Below are 15,121 nucleotides of genomic sequence, written 5' to 3' on the forward strand. Positions count from 1 at the left end.
AAAAAAAAAAAAAAAATATATATATATATATATATATATATATATATATAAACCGTTAAGTCAGAACATAAACAATTATAGTTATTGAAACTGTCTATTCCCGTGTCCTTACATGTGTCTCTTTTAGATAGCTTCATCCTTTAATTCATATTATTTGAACACTGAGGGAGAATAAAAAACATGGAGAAAAAGATGAACTCCCTCCCTATGTATCAAACACATTGTAATTGATTGGTTTGCCAAACAAGAAGGAAAAGAACATTGTTAGTGTGGGTACAAAAGCTAAATTGTTCACTTTAAAGGCTGAGAAGTAGAAGAAAAAGAAGAGCTATTGTTATGAGGAGATAGAAGAAAACTAGAACAACTCCATTAACAGTGTATTACTGTGACTGCCTTTGTACACAACCTTTCAGGCATTGATTAATCCTATCTTTTCTCTTTTTTGACAGTTTGGTAGGTATGAGATAAAACTACCAAGCTATTTGGATTTGCATTTCTTTTATTATTAATTGGAAAATTCTTTTGAATGTTTTTTAATAGTTGGAAATTCTTTTGCTAAGTGTTTTGTGGTAAAATAATGGAATTTGGCAGACACCCAGGGGTCCAACTTGATTGATTTAGTAGTGTTTGAATTGGGTGTGAATGAGAAACTACTAAGTACTCACTTAAGATGATTAGATTTTTAGCTGGGTAGTTTAAACTTGGCTAACCCTGAGAAGGAGTGTCCTCAGAGGCTGTGGACTGGATCATCGACAGGGAGCCAGTCTCAGCCACACTACTTGAAGGACCTCCCCTTTAGGGGAGGGAGAAAAAGGTAGTAAAAGGGACCCCAACAGGAAGTGACTTGAACTCTCTGTGTCTCTCTCTGGCCTCGGAGGAGCATTTGGAGTGGACTAGAGACTGGCTGCTGACTTCCATAGAAATTAAAGACCCCTGGTCGTGAGTTAAATCCAGCCCTTTGAATTAGCTGAGCTGAAAGCGAGTTTGGGTTCGAGACACCCCTTGCTAGAGCCAGGGAGATTATCCATTTTCCTTTTTCCCTATTCCCTTGTCCTTGACCTTATTAATTTTACCTTTGCTGTGTATTTTATTTCCATTAAATAAAACATGATTTGTTTGTGGAAAAGAGGCTGTTAAGCTCCTTTCTTATTGACCTGAGAGAAATAACTAAAAAAGGCATTCCAGAGGGGAGGAAGCTTTGGACCTAAAGGTCCCTCATTATTTTCTGAACCCCAATATTTTGGTGAGCCACCCAATTAACTCTCCCCATATTAAATTTGGCCCCTACAGTTTGATTACATTCTTTGAGGACTTACCTATTGGAGAATACCTTTTATTTCTTATATGTTAATGTTAGTTGTTTATATATCTTGGTATCTGACCTTTATTAAAGATATTTGACAAAAATATTTCCCTCAGTCATCTGCTTCTCTCCTTATCCTAGCTGCATTAATTTTGTTCAGATTTTAAATTTCAAATCAAAATTGTCTATTTAATCTTTTTAAAAAAATGATCTGGAGAAGGAAATTGCAAACCATTTTATTATTTTTGGCAAGAAAGCCCCAAAGTGTTGGGCACAACTGAAATGACCAAATAATAATAATTGCCTCTGTTCCTTACTTGGTTAAAAATTCATCCTTTAGTCATATTTGTGCAAGGAATCTGATCTTGTTCTCTTCCAATTATTTTATGTATGATCTTTAATATTAATTTTAAGTACCTATTTAAAATTTATTGTAAAATCTTATGTTATAGGGTCATAGATTCAGAGCTACAAGGATCCTTAGAGATCAGTCTGTTTCCTCATTTGCAGATAAGGAAACTGAGGCAAAAAGAGGTTATATGACTTACCCAAGGTCGCATAGCTAGTTAGTATCTGGGGCAGAATTCAAATATAGATCTTTTTTGATTCCAGTTCCACGTGTTGTCCTAAACTTAATTTCTGCTAGATTGCCCTCCAGTTTTCCCAGAAGCTTTTATCATAGAAGGAGTTCTTTTCTAAATAATTTGTTTTCTGGCATATTGAACACTGTGTTATTGAGTTCAGGTATTTTTGATGACTTCTTGATTAGTCTGATCCATCGATGGTCATTTTAATTTTTTTAACTGGTACCCTTTTATTTCCTACTTTTTTCATTATTTCTCTTGACATTTTAGATCTTTTGTTTATCCTAATGAATTTTGTTATTATTTATCTACTGCTATAAAGTATCCCTATGGTTTGAATATTCCTCCAGCTATTTAAGTTCTTTTTTTTCTTTAAAAGATCATTTTGTGATTTTATCTCCATAGATAGCAAGTGATAGTTGGACTGAGATATTTTATAGGTGTTTTGAATGGTACTTCCCATTTTATTATTGCATTCTAGATTTTGTTATTATATAAAAATGATATTTTTTAGTTGGTTAATTTTGCATCCTGCAGTTATTAAAGGTATTAGTTGTCTCAATTTCTTTGCCAATTTCCTAGGATTTTCTAAGTATGCCATAATGTCATCAGAGATTATGGATAATTTTGTCTCCACTCTACTTAATTAAAGAGTATACATATTTCTAACCACTGCATGGCACTTTATAAAAATAATCCATTTATCAGGATAACAGAAATTACAAATAAATGTAAAAAAGCAGAAATGAAATAAGGTCATTTATATATCAAATATATCATTTATAGACTATAATGCATTTAAAAACAGTATTCAATTTTGAGAGCATAAACAAAAGACAGAGACTTAAGTGGAAAATGGGGACTTATTAATGAAACCCCATTTAACCAGTGGGTTAAAGAACAAATAAGTATGTGAAAGGCAATAATGGTGAGTTAACATACTAAAATGTTTGGATGCAACTAAAGCAATCTTCTGATGAAATATTATATTACTAAAAAGCTTATATTAATAAAATAGAAAGAAGGATTAATAAGTAAATGTGTATTTTAAAAACTAGCCAATGAACTTAAAATAAGCAATAAAGAGGAAATCTTAAAAATGAGGATAAATCAATGAATTAGCAATCCAAAAGACTATCATAGAACTGAAAAAAACTAAATAGCTGTTTCTTTTAAAAGACTAATCTGATAAATCTTTAACCAACCTGGTTAAAAAGAGAGTGGAAAATTAACAAAGAAAAAATGAATAAAATGTAATCATAACAAACCCAGAAGAAATTAAAAGAATTATCAGAATCTAGTATATCCAGTTATATGCCAGCAATACTGAGAACTCAAATAGATAATGTACAAAAATATGAAATACTCAAATTAACAGAATATCAAATTGAGATCTTAAATAATCCAATCTCAGAAAGGAAATTTGACCTGGTTGTAAAACAACTACCAAAGGCGGGAAGTGAGTTGAGAGTGAATTTTTTTGGTTCATTTGTACTTATAGCAGAATCCCACTAAATATGTTAATAGACAATTAATACCTATACTATATAACCTTAAAAGAGTAGAACTTGCTTGAGTGGTGGTGTTAGCTGAAGAGTTTTTAAGAGATTCTGGAGAGCAAGGAGTGTTTCAGCTTTCCTACTGTGACCAATGAGAAGAGGGGAAGAGGCCTGTACAAGTGAAAGTGCAACCAGTGCTAGAAAGAGTAGCCAAGGCTTCATTGTCATTAGAAAGGACCCAGGTGTCAGTAAATTCCAAAAGATGAAAGACAGGAGATGTGGCAGGTAGAAATGGTGTGTCCTTTGAAGACTGGGGAGGCTTACCTCGAAAGGAACAGATAGATGTATAGTAACACCTGGGAGCCTAGTAGGAAAAAAAGAGGTCACAATTCCAGGTAGGACAACTGAAGAATTCCCTGGAAGTGAGGATGGTCTATACCTAGTTTCTGCCAGACTGTTTTCCCAACAGTTTTTGTGGAATGGTGAATTCTTGCCCCAATAGCTAGGATCTTTGGGTTTATCAAATACTAGGTTACTGAGCTCATTTGCTTTTGTATATTGTGTATCTGATCTATTCCACTGATCAACCACTCTAATTCTCATTCAGTACTAAATTGTTTTGATGATTATGGCTTTGTAATTTGACTTTTGGTACTGGTAGGCTCCCTTCCTTTCCATTTTTTTTCATTGATTCCCTCGATATTATTGATCTTTTGTTCCTCCAGATTAATTTTTTTTTCTAGCTCTTCAAAATTAATCCTTTGGTAGTTTGACTGCTGTGAAACTGCATAAGTATATTAATTTAGGTATTATTATCATTTTTATTATCTTAGTTTTACTTTTCATTGTTGACCTGTGATTTCATTGGTATAGACAAATCCCAGAGAAGAGCTTCCTTACTAGTGACAATCATTACCTTCTTTACAACTTGTGACCTTACTTGAGGACACTGAGAACGTTGATTATAAGGCTTACATAGTCAGAATATGTCAGATTCAAATCTATTACCTATATCTCCTTGACCTAAGCCCACTTCTATTCACTATACCATATTAGTTGATAATAAAATAATTGTATAAATATATGTCCAAATGTTTTGTGTCAGAAATTGACAAAACTGTGTAACTTTTGGACTATTTAACATGTTTTATTTTGTCTGAATCTCAAAGTTCTGTCAAGGGCCTTTTCCTCTCTCTTTCTAGATTCTTGCTTGGTTGATCATCCACCACCATCCAACCAGTTGCCAAATTTTCAAATGTTTTTCTTTGCAACATATCTCATGGACAGCCTCTTGTTTCTACTTACCCAGCTACTTCCCTAACCCAGGGTTTTATTACCTTTTGCCAGGATTGTTTTAGTAGCCTTATAATTGGACTTTCTGCCTATGTCTTTTCCAACCTTCACATAGCTGCTAAAGTGATTTTTCCTTTGTTACTCCCATGTTACTTTTCTATTCAGTAAATTCCAATGGCTTCTTACTAGCTTACTATCATTTCCTCTGTTTGGAGTTTAAAGGTCTTCAAAACTTATTTTTTTAGTCTTTTAACACATTAATCCTTTGCACATACTATACTCCACCCATACTTACCTACTTTCTATTTCTCACACATCTCCTACTTTTATAGTAGCAGTCCCCCATACCTAGAATGCTTTCCCTCCTCACCTCTGCCTCTTAGAATCCCTACTTTCCTTTAGACTCAGTGTAAGCATCACCTCCTAAAGCAGATTTTTCTCCACCCATCCTCTCCAGGCATTCTGTGTCCCAGGCACATTGTAATACCTTCTTCTCGAGTCTACCTCCCATCTTCCCTTGATGTATCTTGATTTATGTACTTGTATTCTTCATTAGAATGTAAGCTCCTTGAAGGCAGGCACTCTTTTCTCCTTATCTCAGCACTTTGCCCAATACCTTTCATTTATTAAGTGCTAAGTAAATGCTTGTTGAATAATTATAGATTGATCTTTATGCACATGATTCTCCAGTCTGTATCCAGCCTTAGTCTCTCTCCTATGCTCCAGTTCCATTTCACAAACTATCTGTTAAACGTTTAGCATTGGGTGTCCTAATGGCATTTCAAATTCTTCATGTCCATAATACATCTTATCTTTCATTCCAAACCCACCCATCTTCCTAATTCTGTTATTTCTGTCAAAGGCATTATTACAGTCCTTCTAGTAACCCAGGTTTGCAACCTTAGTGTCATACTTGTCTCCTCACATCCTTATTCATTTCCCCATACCAGGTCAGTTGCAAACTCTTTTTTTTTTTTTTTTTGGTGAGGCAGTTGGGGTCAAGTGACTTGCCCAGGGTCATACAGGTAGTAAGTGTCAAGTGCCTGAGGCCAGATTTGAACTAAGGTCCTCCTGACTCCAGGGCCGGTATTCTAACTACTGTGCCACCTAGCTGCCCCTCAGTTGCAAACTCTTACATATTTCTACTTCCACAGCTACCCTTCTGTTTAGGCCATTATCAACTCTGGCCTGGACTCATGCAAAAACCTTCTAATTGGTGTCTTTACCTCATCTGCCCTCTTCAGTCCACTTTCTATACAGTTGCCAAAGTGATATTCCTAAAGCAGAAGTTTGACCAAGTCTGTCTATTCAGTATACTCCAGGAGCTTCTCTATTACTTCTGTGATCAAATACAAACTCCTTTGTTTGACATTTGAAGCCTTTCACAATTTAGCTTCAACCTACTTTTTCAGCCTTATGCAATGCCTTATGTAGCAGCCAATCTTTTCTTCTTCCTATTTCTCACACATGACATTCTTTCTCTTGTCTCTGTTCCTTTGCACAGGCTGTCCACCATTCCTGGAATATACTTCCTCAATTCACATCTTAGAAATTCCTAGTTTCCTTTAAAGTTTAGCTCATGCTAGCTCCTGGCTTTGAAATGATCTTATATTTATTTTATATATTATGCATCATGATGTCTCCCAGAGTCTAGTGTGCTCATTGAGAGAAGTTAATAGTTTTATTTTTGTTTTGGTGTCCCCAGCACTTAGCACAGAGTAGTTGTAGGAGCTTAACAAATACTTATTTGTTGAGTATTTGATTTGAAAATTTGATGAAGAGACATAGGAACTATTTAACTTGCAAAGAATAAGATACAGAAACAAGTTAGTTGCAACAGGTCTGCTTTGTACTAGGTAGATGCATTCCAAATATGACAGTTTTCTAAATTAATCTTTTTTATATGACTACTTGGTTTAATAATTACTAAAATTTCAAAGAGTATAATTGAAAATTGATGTTACTCTCTCTGATTCTATCATAATGTGCGTAGGTACCTCAGTATGTATTTTTAATTTAATTTTGATATGATGGTTTGCCTGATATATTCTTTCTCTTTCTTTAATAGGAATCTGAAAATAGTATAGATGAACTTAGTGAAGGACAAAGACCTATATTTCCAGCAGCAAAGGAGAGTATCTTTATGGGACATCACACGGGCCAGCCTACTCTCATTTCTCCAGAGTGTTTAGAGCAAAAGAATTATCATGGTCCATTACCGAAGCAGCCTGACAAAACTACAGGTAGTCACTAAAATGTTGTTTTTTTTCTTGAAAGTGTGTTTTGGAAACCAGGACAGAAAATGCTTTTTTCATCTATATATTTGGGATTTAGGGGAATAATAATTCTATAATGTTAGAGTTTATATAGAAACAATTAGATTATAATCAAAAGAGATTTAAAAGGAAACGATTCTTAAACTCCAACCAGAACAATTTTTTGCTAAAGATGATTTGGTTGTGATATAGTCCTTGCCCTTAGGGAGCATATAATCTTGCTCCTTGAAGATAACATGCATATATATATATATATATGTGTGTGTGTGTGTGTGTGTGTGTATATATATATCACAAAATAGATACAGAATATCTTTAGTGCTTTACACTAGCAGCTCTGTATAGACCAGGAATGGTCTCATGTAAAAGGTGATACATGAATTGTTTTCTTGAAGGAAAACTGATTCTGAGAGGTAGTGGTAAGGAGGAAATATGTTTTAGTCATGGGGAACAAATAATGCAAAGACAGATATGGAAGATGGAGTGTCATGTGGGAGGAATTACAAAATGGAGAGTATGGATTTGTAGAGTTGGAGAAAGGGAGTAATATGTTGTAAGACTGGAAAGGTAGAATGGCCTCAGATTGTAGAGAATATTAAATGATAGACCAAGGAGTTTATATTTATTCCTAACAGTAATAGGTGCCACTGGAGCATGAATAGAGTAGAGAAAGCCCTAGATTTTGACTCAGAGGACCTGGGTTCTCATTCCCATTACATGATCTTTCTAGCCTTACATGTCCTTGATGATGTATTTTTCTTTGTTACATAGAGTCATTTATACTACGTGTAACTCATGTACACTCACTATTCCCTTTCCATTTTTCTTTAAATTGTTTGCCTTTTTATTTCTTCTACAATGGTTGCATTATGTAATCAGCGCATATACACCATCACTGGGGGAATATTGTATTAAAGAACTGGACTTTTTTGTAAAACATGTGCAATTTAGGGGCAGCTAGGTGGTACAGTGGATAAAGCACCGACCCTGGATTCAGGAGGAACTGAGTTCAAATCTGGCCTCAGACACTTGACACTTACCAGCTGTGTGACCCTGGGCAAGTCACTTAACCCTAATTGCCTCACCAAAAAAAAAACCACCCCAAAAAACCACAACAACCCCCCCCCAAAACATGTGCAATTTGACATCTTGGAAAGAATCCCCCCAATAATGTTTCATACATATTTTTTTACCATCTGTTATTCATATTCTCTGTGTGAGTTTTTAAAATAAATCTTCAAAAATGGATTTTCAAATCTAATGCACAAAAATTACATATGTTGATTTCTCAAATCTAGTGAATGATGTTTTTTGTGACTTAGCAATCCAGTCCTTACCATAGATTATTATTTCATTATCATCATTTAGCCTCTATTAAAAGCTACTTAATTCCTCAAATAGTATTATAATAGTTGATATTTTACATGAATATATATATATATATATATATATATATATTTTTTTTTTTTTTGGTGAGGCCATTGGGGTTAAGTGTCTGAGGCCGCATTTGAACTCAGGTCCTCCTAACTCCAGGGCCGGTGCTCTATCCACTGCGCCACCTAGCTGCCCCTACATGAATATATTCATGATTATTATTTAATAGAAGGTTTGTCTCTGAGATCCTTAATGTAAAAACAATCAACTGTATTGCTTTTTCTTATCTATCTTCTAGTCAAATGGATTCTTCTTTTTTGGCAGTATTTTTTTTCTTCATAATTTGCTTAAAATTTGTTTCCATGTACTTATGATTTTAGGAGAAGTTCATGACGATTCATGTGCCAGTCATGGCCCAATGAGTTTGGGGGAACTAGATTTGCAGCAGATTTCAAACCTTCCTCTTCAGGCAACACAAGTAAATAAGATTGAGTTGGCAGTTGCACCTGAAGATCTTGCTCAGGTACCTGAAAAGTAGCCTTTAGAATTAATTTGCTTGAAAAAAAAATCAAACTAAGAATTAGATCATAAGAAAGGTTGTCTATAGTAATAATAACAATGATAATTCTGTTTGTTGTAGCAAAAGTTTGTTTTAGAGAACCAGATTGTTGTCTTTAGTGATGTCAACCTTTTCAACTTATTATTTTTGCATGATGAAAATGCTTATCTGTGCAGGATATTATTTTGTGGGTTCATTCAGAAAGTATTGCATGTCCATTCTGAGAAAAGGAAGGTCAGAGAAGAAGCTGTACCTCTTGCTTGGTCTTCTGTTGGTTGCCTCCTTTGTAGAATAACCACTGTGATGGAAATGTCATAGCCACAGCGGCTAAACTGCTAAAGGACAGTCATGCTAGGCTTAAGAAACAGTCGCTCAGTAATAAGCAGTTAACCTTCTGCAGCTAGATTTCTTTTTTTTTGGGGGGGGGGTGATTTCCTTTTACCTGCTAACCTGTTCTAAATCTAAGGCAGTGAATCTTCCCTTGAAGGAGAGGGAAGAAGAATATAATATAAGAGGGAAGGGTGCTGACAGATTCCTCATGTGGCTAGATGTCAGGTTATTTAAGTGGGGGCCAACTAAGGGCACATCTTCCTTCAGGAGCATCCCCACACTGAAATGGGAGTAGAAATGTCTCACTTTCTGAAGCTAGAGCAAGACACATCTTGATATTTGATCCACACAAAACTCTCAGAACTAGAAAGAATCATCTAAAATGAACCTCAAAGTGCTTCAGTCATGGCACAAACCTACCTACCTCTTATCCATCTAGTATATATATATATTTTTTTTTTTGCGGGGCAATGAGGGTTAAGTGACTTGCCCAGCATCACACAGCTAGTAAGTGTCAAATTTCTGAACCTGGATTTGAACTTTGGTCCTTCTGAATCTAAGGCTGGTGCTTTATCCAATGTGCCACCTGGCTGCCCCTTTGTGCCACCTAGCTGCCCCCCATCTGGTAGTTTTGTTGGAGAATCAGATTTCAGTATGGGGAATAGAAATTTCACCTTAACATTGGTCTTAGCACTCTGCATATTAGCTGTTCAACAGAGAGGTACATGCCACTGCTGGAATGGGTACACCTGAGTATGTGTCTTAAACTCTCTTTGACCCTACAAAATTCCTGGGAAGGAATTATGGCTGTTTTCAATTTCAGGTGCTGGGTAGAGAGATTTATAAAGAGAGGGAGTTGATTCATAAAGAGAGTTGTGCTGAGATATAGGTGTGGATTGTGAAGATGGATATAGGTGGGCTTAGGTTTAGGAGATAGTGTGTAGGGGACATGTGTATTACAGGAAAAAAGAAGTACCTATGTATTGTAATAAGTGATTAGGTACTCTATGTATATGGTGGGTTTTGGTATATAATACCATACAAATGCAGTTTTCTTATCTGTAAAATGACTTTTCATAGTAAAAGTTGAATGGTATATTCAGTGTTCCTAGTGAAATCTGGAAATAATCCTTAAGCTCTCATTCTAGTCCTGTATTACGTTCCCCCTGTGTTATATGTCCTATCCAATGGATAGAATTTAATTCCTTCTTTTTCCTTGCTCATTATCTGGTAAAGTGCTAATAAACAAATGGCTAAAAGACTGCATAACTTTAGTTGAAGTAGCATTTTTAGAAGCCAGTATGAAACAACAATATTGTGAATTGTTTTTAAATTTAGGGCAAGCAGAAGCAACCTCAGGAAGTTCAACCAATTGAGCAAAAGCCAGTAAAAGCCCGTGTAATACGTGTAAAGAATAAATCAGAAACTTCATTTTCACACCTCCGAGGTAAATCCATTACCAACTCTGGTACAGAACAAATGTGTAATTAATTTTATGTCAACATGTTTTGCCATTTTAGGTTTAGATGTTATGATGTCTCAGTCTTTGTCAGTAAACTATTTCTTAATTCTTGGAAATAGCTTAACTAAAAAATATGAAGTAGTTGATTATATACTTACTTATAAAATTAAGTTATTGGTGTACATTATAACTAAGGAGTTTTTTGTCTTAATTATGCAACTTGTCATATAGGATATGTCCTTTTTATCAGTTTGACTAGGTCATGGTAGTCATCCCTAATGAGATGAAATTTAATGAAGATTAAAAAGTAAGGTTTTTTTTTATTTGGGTTCAAGGATTCAGTGGTGCAAGTACAAAATGAATGAAATATGGAAGGACATTTCCTGTTTAAAGAATACTGTGATTTTAGTGGATGGCAAACTCAAAAATCAGCAGTATAGAATTTAGGAATCGGTTTATTTCTGTACACACACACATAACATGCATGTATATGTGTGTACATGTGTGTATATTCACACATGACACACAACATAGGTAATATGTGTGTATACCTGTGTGTATATAGGTGAATAGCTTTTTGCCTTGTGGTTTTGTATACATTCTTTTTAATCAGTAGTAGTTCTAGTGGAGGAGAGGAAAAGGAAGGATGACCCACTGCTGTTATAATTGATTTACCTTTTCTTGTAGATAGCATAATATAGTATGACTGTGTCAAGAGTTAGGAATTGTAGGTTCGTAGGTCATTTCTCTGCCAAGTTGTTTGACCTTGAGCAAATTTCACTTAACATCTGTGCTTCAGTTTTCTTATCCCTAAAATGATGCTATTAATATTTTGTCTACCTGATAGTATTGTTGTTAGAAAAAGATAATTAAATAGACACGAAAACATTTCCCAAAACATAAAATGCCCTATACAGAAGGGCAGTTTTTTTGTTGTTTCTGTATAGTAATATTCCTAAGTGTTAGTAACCAGGGGCAAGCTAAACATGAAAAGATATTCAGTCTTTTGGAAGTATAAACACCCTTCTTTCATTATAGAAAATTTCTGGAGGACTATTCAGCTTTATCATTAATTTTTTTACAATTAAAATTCCTCCAATCCTTTAATCAATTAAGTATTTATTGAGTTTTAAGTGCACACAGGGTTCACTTTGTCGCATTCTAGCTGCCTTAAAATGTGTAAGTGGCCGTGACTATTATTTCACAGTGTAAAGCCTTTATTGTGTTTATATCACCGTTATTGCATATCTTCTTTCTGTTTACATTCTCTGTTGGTACTAGCAGTGAATCATATTCCTTCATTCAATAAACAATTAAGTGCTTACTAGGTATCAAGCATTGTACCAGGCCATAGGGAAACAAAGACAAAAGTGAAAGATTCTTTGCTCAGGGAGTTTTATTGAGTAAAACAAATATGCACGTTCAAATACAGAAAATTAAATTTTAAAATGTATTTAAAGAAGATATCTAGTCATTTCTGGGTGGCGTTGCATTAGTAACTAGAACAGAGATTCTTAACCTTTTTTGGTGTCATGGTACTTCCTTTGACCATGTGGTAAAGCCTATGGGCCCCTTCTCAGAACAGTGTTTTAAATTGCATAAAATTAAATGTATGGAATTAGAAAGAAAACCAATTTTATTGAAATTCATTTATCAAATTTAATTTTTAAAAAAAGTTTGCAGATCCTAAGTTAAGAAACCCTGAACTAGGGAGATAAGGATAAATTTCTTGTGACAGTGGTTTCCAGACTTTTATATAGTAGCACAACTCTTCATATGAAAACATTATTGTGCTTCCTCCTACCTTTTTCACAAAACAATCTTTGGAAAGAATTCTTTTTAGCTCAAATAAAAATGAAGAATTTATTGCATCTTTTGGAATAATAAAAAATCATAAAGATAATTTAACAAACATTTGTAAAATAATAATTACATTTATTAATATTATATATGAACCTTCTTAATGTGAATTTTCTAAAAACATACTGTCAGTGATGATATTACTACTTATTTTCTTTTTTTTCAACTACCATTACAGATCAGTAGGAAACCCTATTTCACACAAATAGGATGTAAATGGCAATAAAATTTGTTTGATAAATGGGAATTCTTTATTCATTCATTGTCATAACATGAGATAGTTCTGTCAGATGAGGCTTTAAGTTTATTTTTTATTTTAACTTTCTTTGGAAAAACTCTTGCCCTACCCACATATTCAACATGTATACTTTTAATAGGTTGGATCCTATTGGCAGCTGATGCAGTCATATAAAGCAAACAAAATATTTTGTCATTAACAGTGCTTGTGGTTCTTATTTTCTGGTGCTGGACTTTTTATTTTGTATGTTTTCCTTTCCACTACTTAAACTGGCTCCAGTGACCTGTGATTACATAATGGGTGGAGAGCTGGCATTAGACCCAAGAAGACCTAGGTCCATGCCTGGCTTGTGATACACACTATCAGGCAGTGTGACTCTGAGCAAGTCATTTAATTTTTCAGTGCTCTGGGTACCCTAAGACTCTTAAATTGAACTGCAGAGAACGTACCTTAGTAGAAGACATTCTTCTCTGGGAGCTCCCTAATACCAGTGAAATCACAGGCCCAGGCCCTTTCCGCATCCCTGTCTTAAATTGTCTCACTTGTCTTTGTTTGTACTAGTTTCAACTATTCCTATGAATTTTTTCTTTAAACGGGCTACATATTTACCGATCATAAGCAGATTTTATTTTACTTTTTTAAATAAACAAGACAATAAAAGTTAAAAATATTTTAATTTGGGGCAGCTAGGTGGCACAGTGGATAGAGCACCGGCCCTGGAGTCAGGAGGACCTGAGTTCAAATCTGGCCATAGACACGTAACACTTACTAGCTGTGTGACCCTGGGCAAGTCACTTAACCCCAATTGCCTCACCAAAAAAAAATTTAAAAAAAAATTTAATTATTGAACATTTTAATTGATTATGTGCAGGTGTTCATGCTTTTTAAAAGTTGAAGTTGGGGAGGGTAAAGAACTCGTTTACCGAAATGAATGATAACTAAAACAGATGATATAATACTTTTAGCTTACATGCCAAAATTGTTGGAATTTATCCATTTCATACTCAAAAATGCAGCCAGCAGTATTACAAACAGGTTACTTGTGTCATGAACCTACATTAAGTGAAGTTCATAGTTGCAAATTATATATGTGTGTATAATCATCATGTGTTGGACTCAAATTTGGCCTCATACCATATTATGTATCTATTTGACAGCCTTTACTGTCATTTCTAGTGAGATCACTAGCTTGATTTTGTTAACTTTTATTTGAAATTTACTTTCAGTGAAAAAATTGGATGTATTTATATAGAAGGTGTGCTTATTTGTGCTTCTAACACAGATAAGTTTGGTGACTGCTTTGCATCTCTACTCTTCTTCCCCTCCTCTAGGGTCTTGAGCCTCCCTTGAGGAAGAAGTGCATTCTAAGCATGCAGGTCAGCCTATATGATTAAGTGGGATGCCATATACAGGGTACAGCAAGTAGATGAATTTGGTTGGAATGGAGAGTATATAAAATTGTCATTTGCTCCAGTTAGCACTTCAGTCTTGTGTCGATTTAAAAAAAAATTTAATTTATTTATTTAGAATTTTCCCCAAGTTACATATTTTCATACCACAAAATACCCTTTCTAGACTAAAGCTCTAGGAATTTGAAATACTTTCTTTTTTCACATTACTGGCCACAAGATGGCACTAGTCAATTTAAACTTATTTATATATATATATATCTACCTATCAATGTGTGTATTTTTAACAACATTGAATTGATATTTGATAATTCAGTAAATATTATTCTTTTAGCTTATGGGAGATTTTATCTGTTTTAAAGGCTTTATTTCTGAAAGGATTCTTGAACATTATCTAGTTCTATCCCCTTATTTTACATGTGACAAAATGGGGTCCCAGGGAAGTTAAGGGACTGAACCAAGAATAGAGTATCTTAATTTTAGATCCAGAAAGGACTTTAATACCTCTTCTAGTATAGGATGGGCCAAAAGTCTGATATTTTAATAACTTTTTGAAAATTATTTTTACTTTATTTCCTCTCTCTCTCTCTCTCCCCCCTGTGTATACTACATATGATGCTATGGTATTGTAAATTAAAAGCAAAAAATATAGGTGTTATTAAATATTGAAACCCCTCCATGATTTTGTTAGTTTTGGCCCACCCTGTACAACCCTTTCATTTTATTGATGAAAAAATTGAGACCCAGCTAAGTTAGGTGATATGGCCAAGGTCATATAGGTAAACATAAAATCATAATTCAGTGAGTATAATGAATTATAAAGTATTAAAAAATAAATCCTTAAATGTATATACTTTAGCTATACATTCAATATGACATTTAGATAACTTTTTGTATCGGCTGCGGTGAGTTAACATTATTTGCCTTCTACTCA

At 34.4% G+C, this 15,121-nt stretch overlaps 1 protein-coding gene across 1 annotated transcript in view; it reads left to right on the forward strand.

Moving 5' to 3' along the window:
• Positions 1 to 15,121, forward strand: part of KIAA0586 (KIAA0586 ortholog) — a 141,831-nt gene that overhangs the window by 93,291 nt on the left and 33,419 nt on the right. Inside the window, exons 28-30 of the mRNA XM_043980217.1 lie at positions 6,748 to 6,922; positions 8,710 to 8,852; positions 10,557 to 10,665. Of these exons, the coding sequence (XP_043836152.1) occupies positions 6,748 to 6,922; positions 8,710 to 8,852; positions 10,557 to 10,665 (427 nt within the window). The remainder of the gene's footprint in view (positions 1 to 6,747; positions 6,923 to 8,709; positions 8,853 to 10,556; positions 10,666 to 15,121) is intronic.

The sequence above is a fragment of the Dromiciops gliroides genome, chromosome 2 (assembly GCF_019393635.1).
Source record: "Dromiciops gliroides isolate mDroGli1 chromosome 2, mDroGli1.pri, whole genome shotgun sequence".
NCBI classification, from domain to species: Eukaryota; Metazoa; Chordata; class Mammalia; order Microbiotheria; family Microbiotheriidae; genus Dromiciops; species Dromiciops gliroides.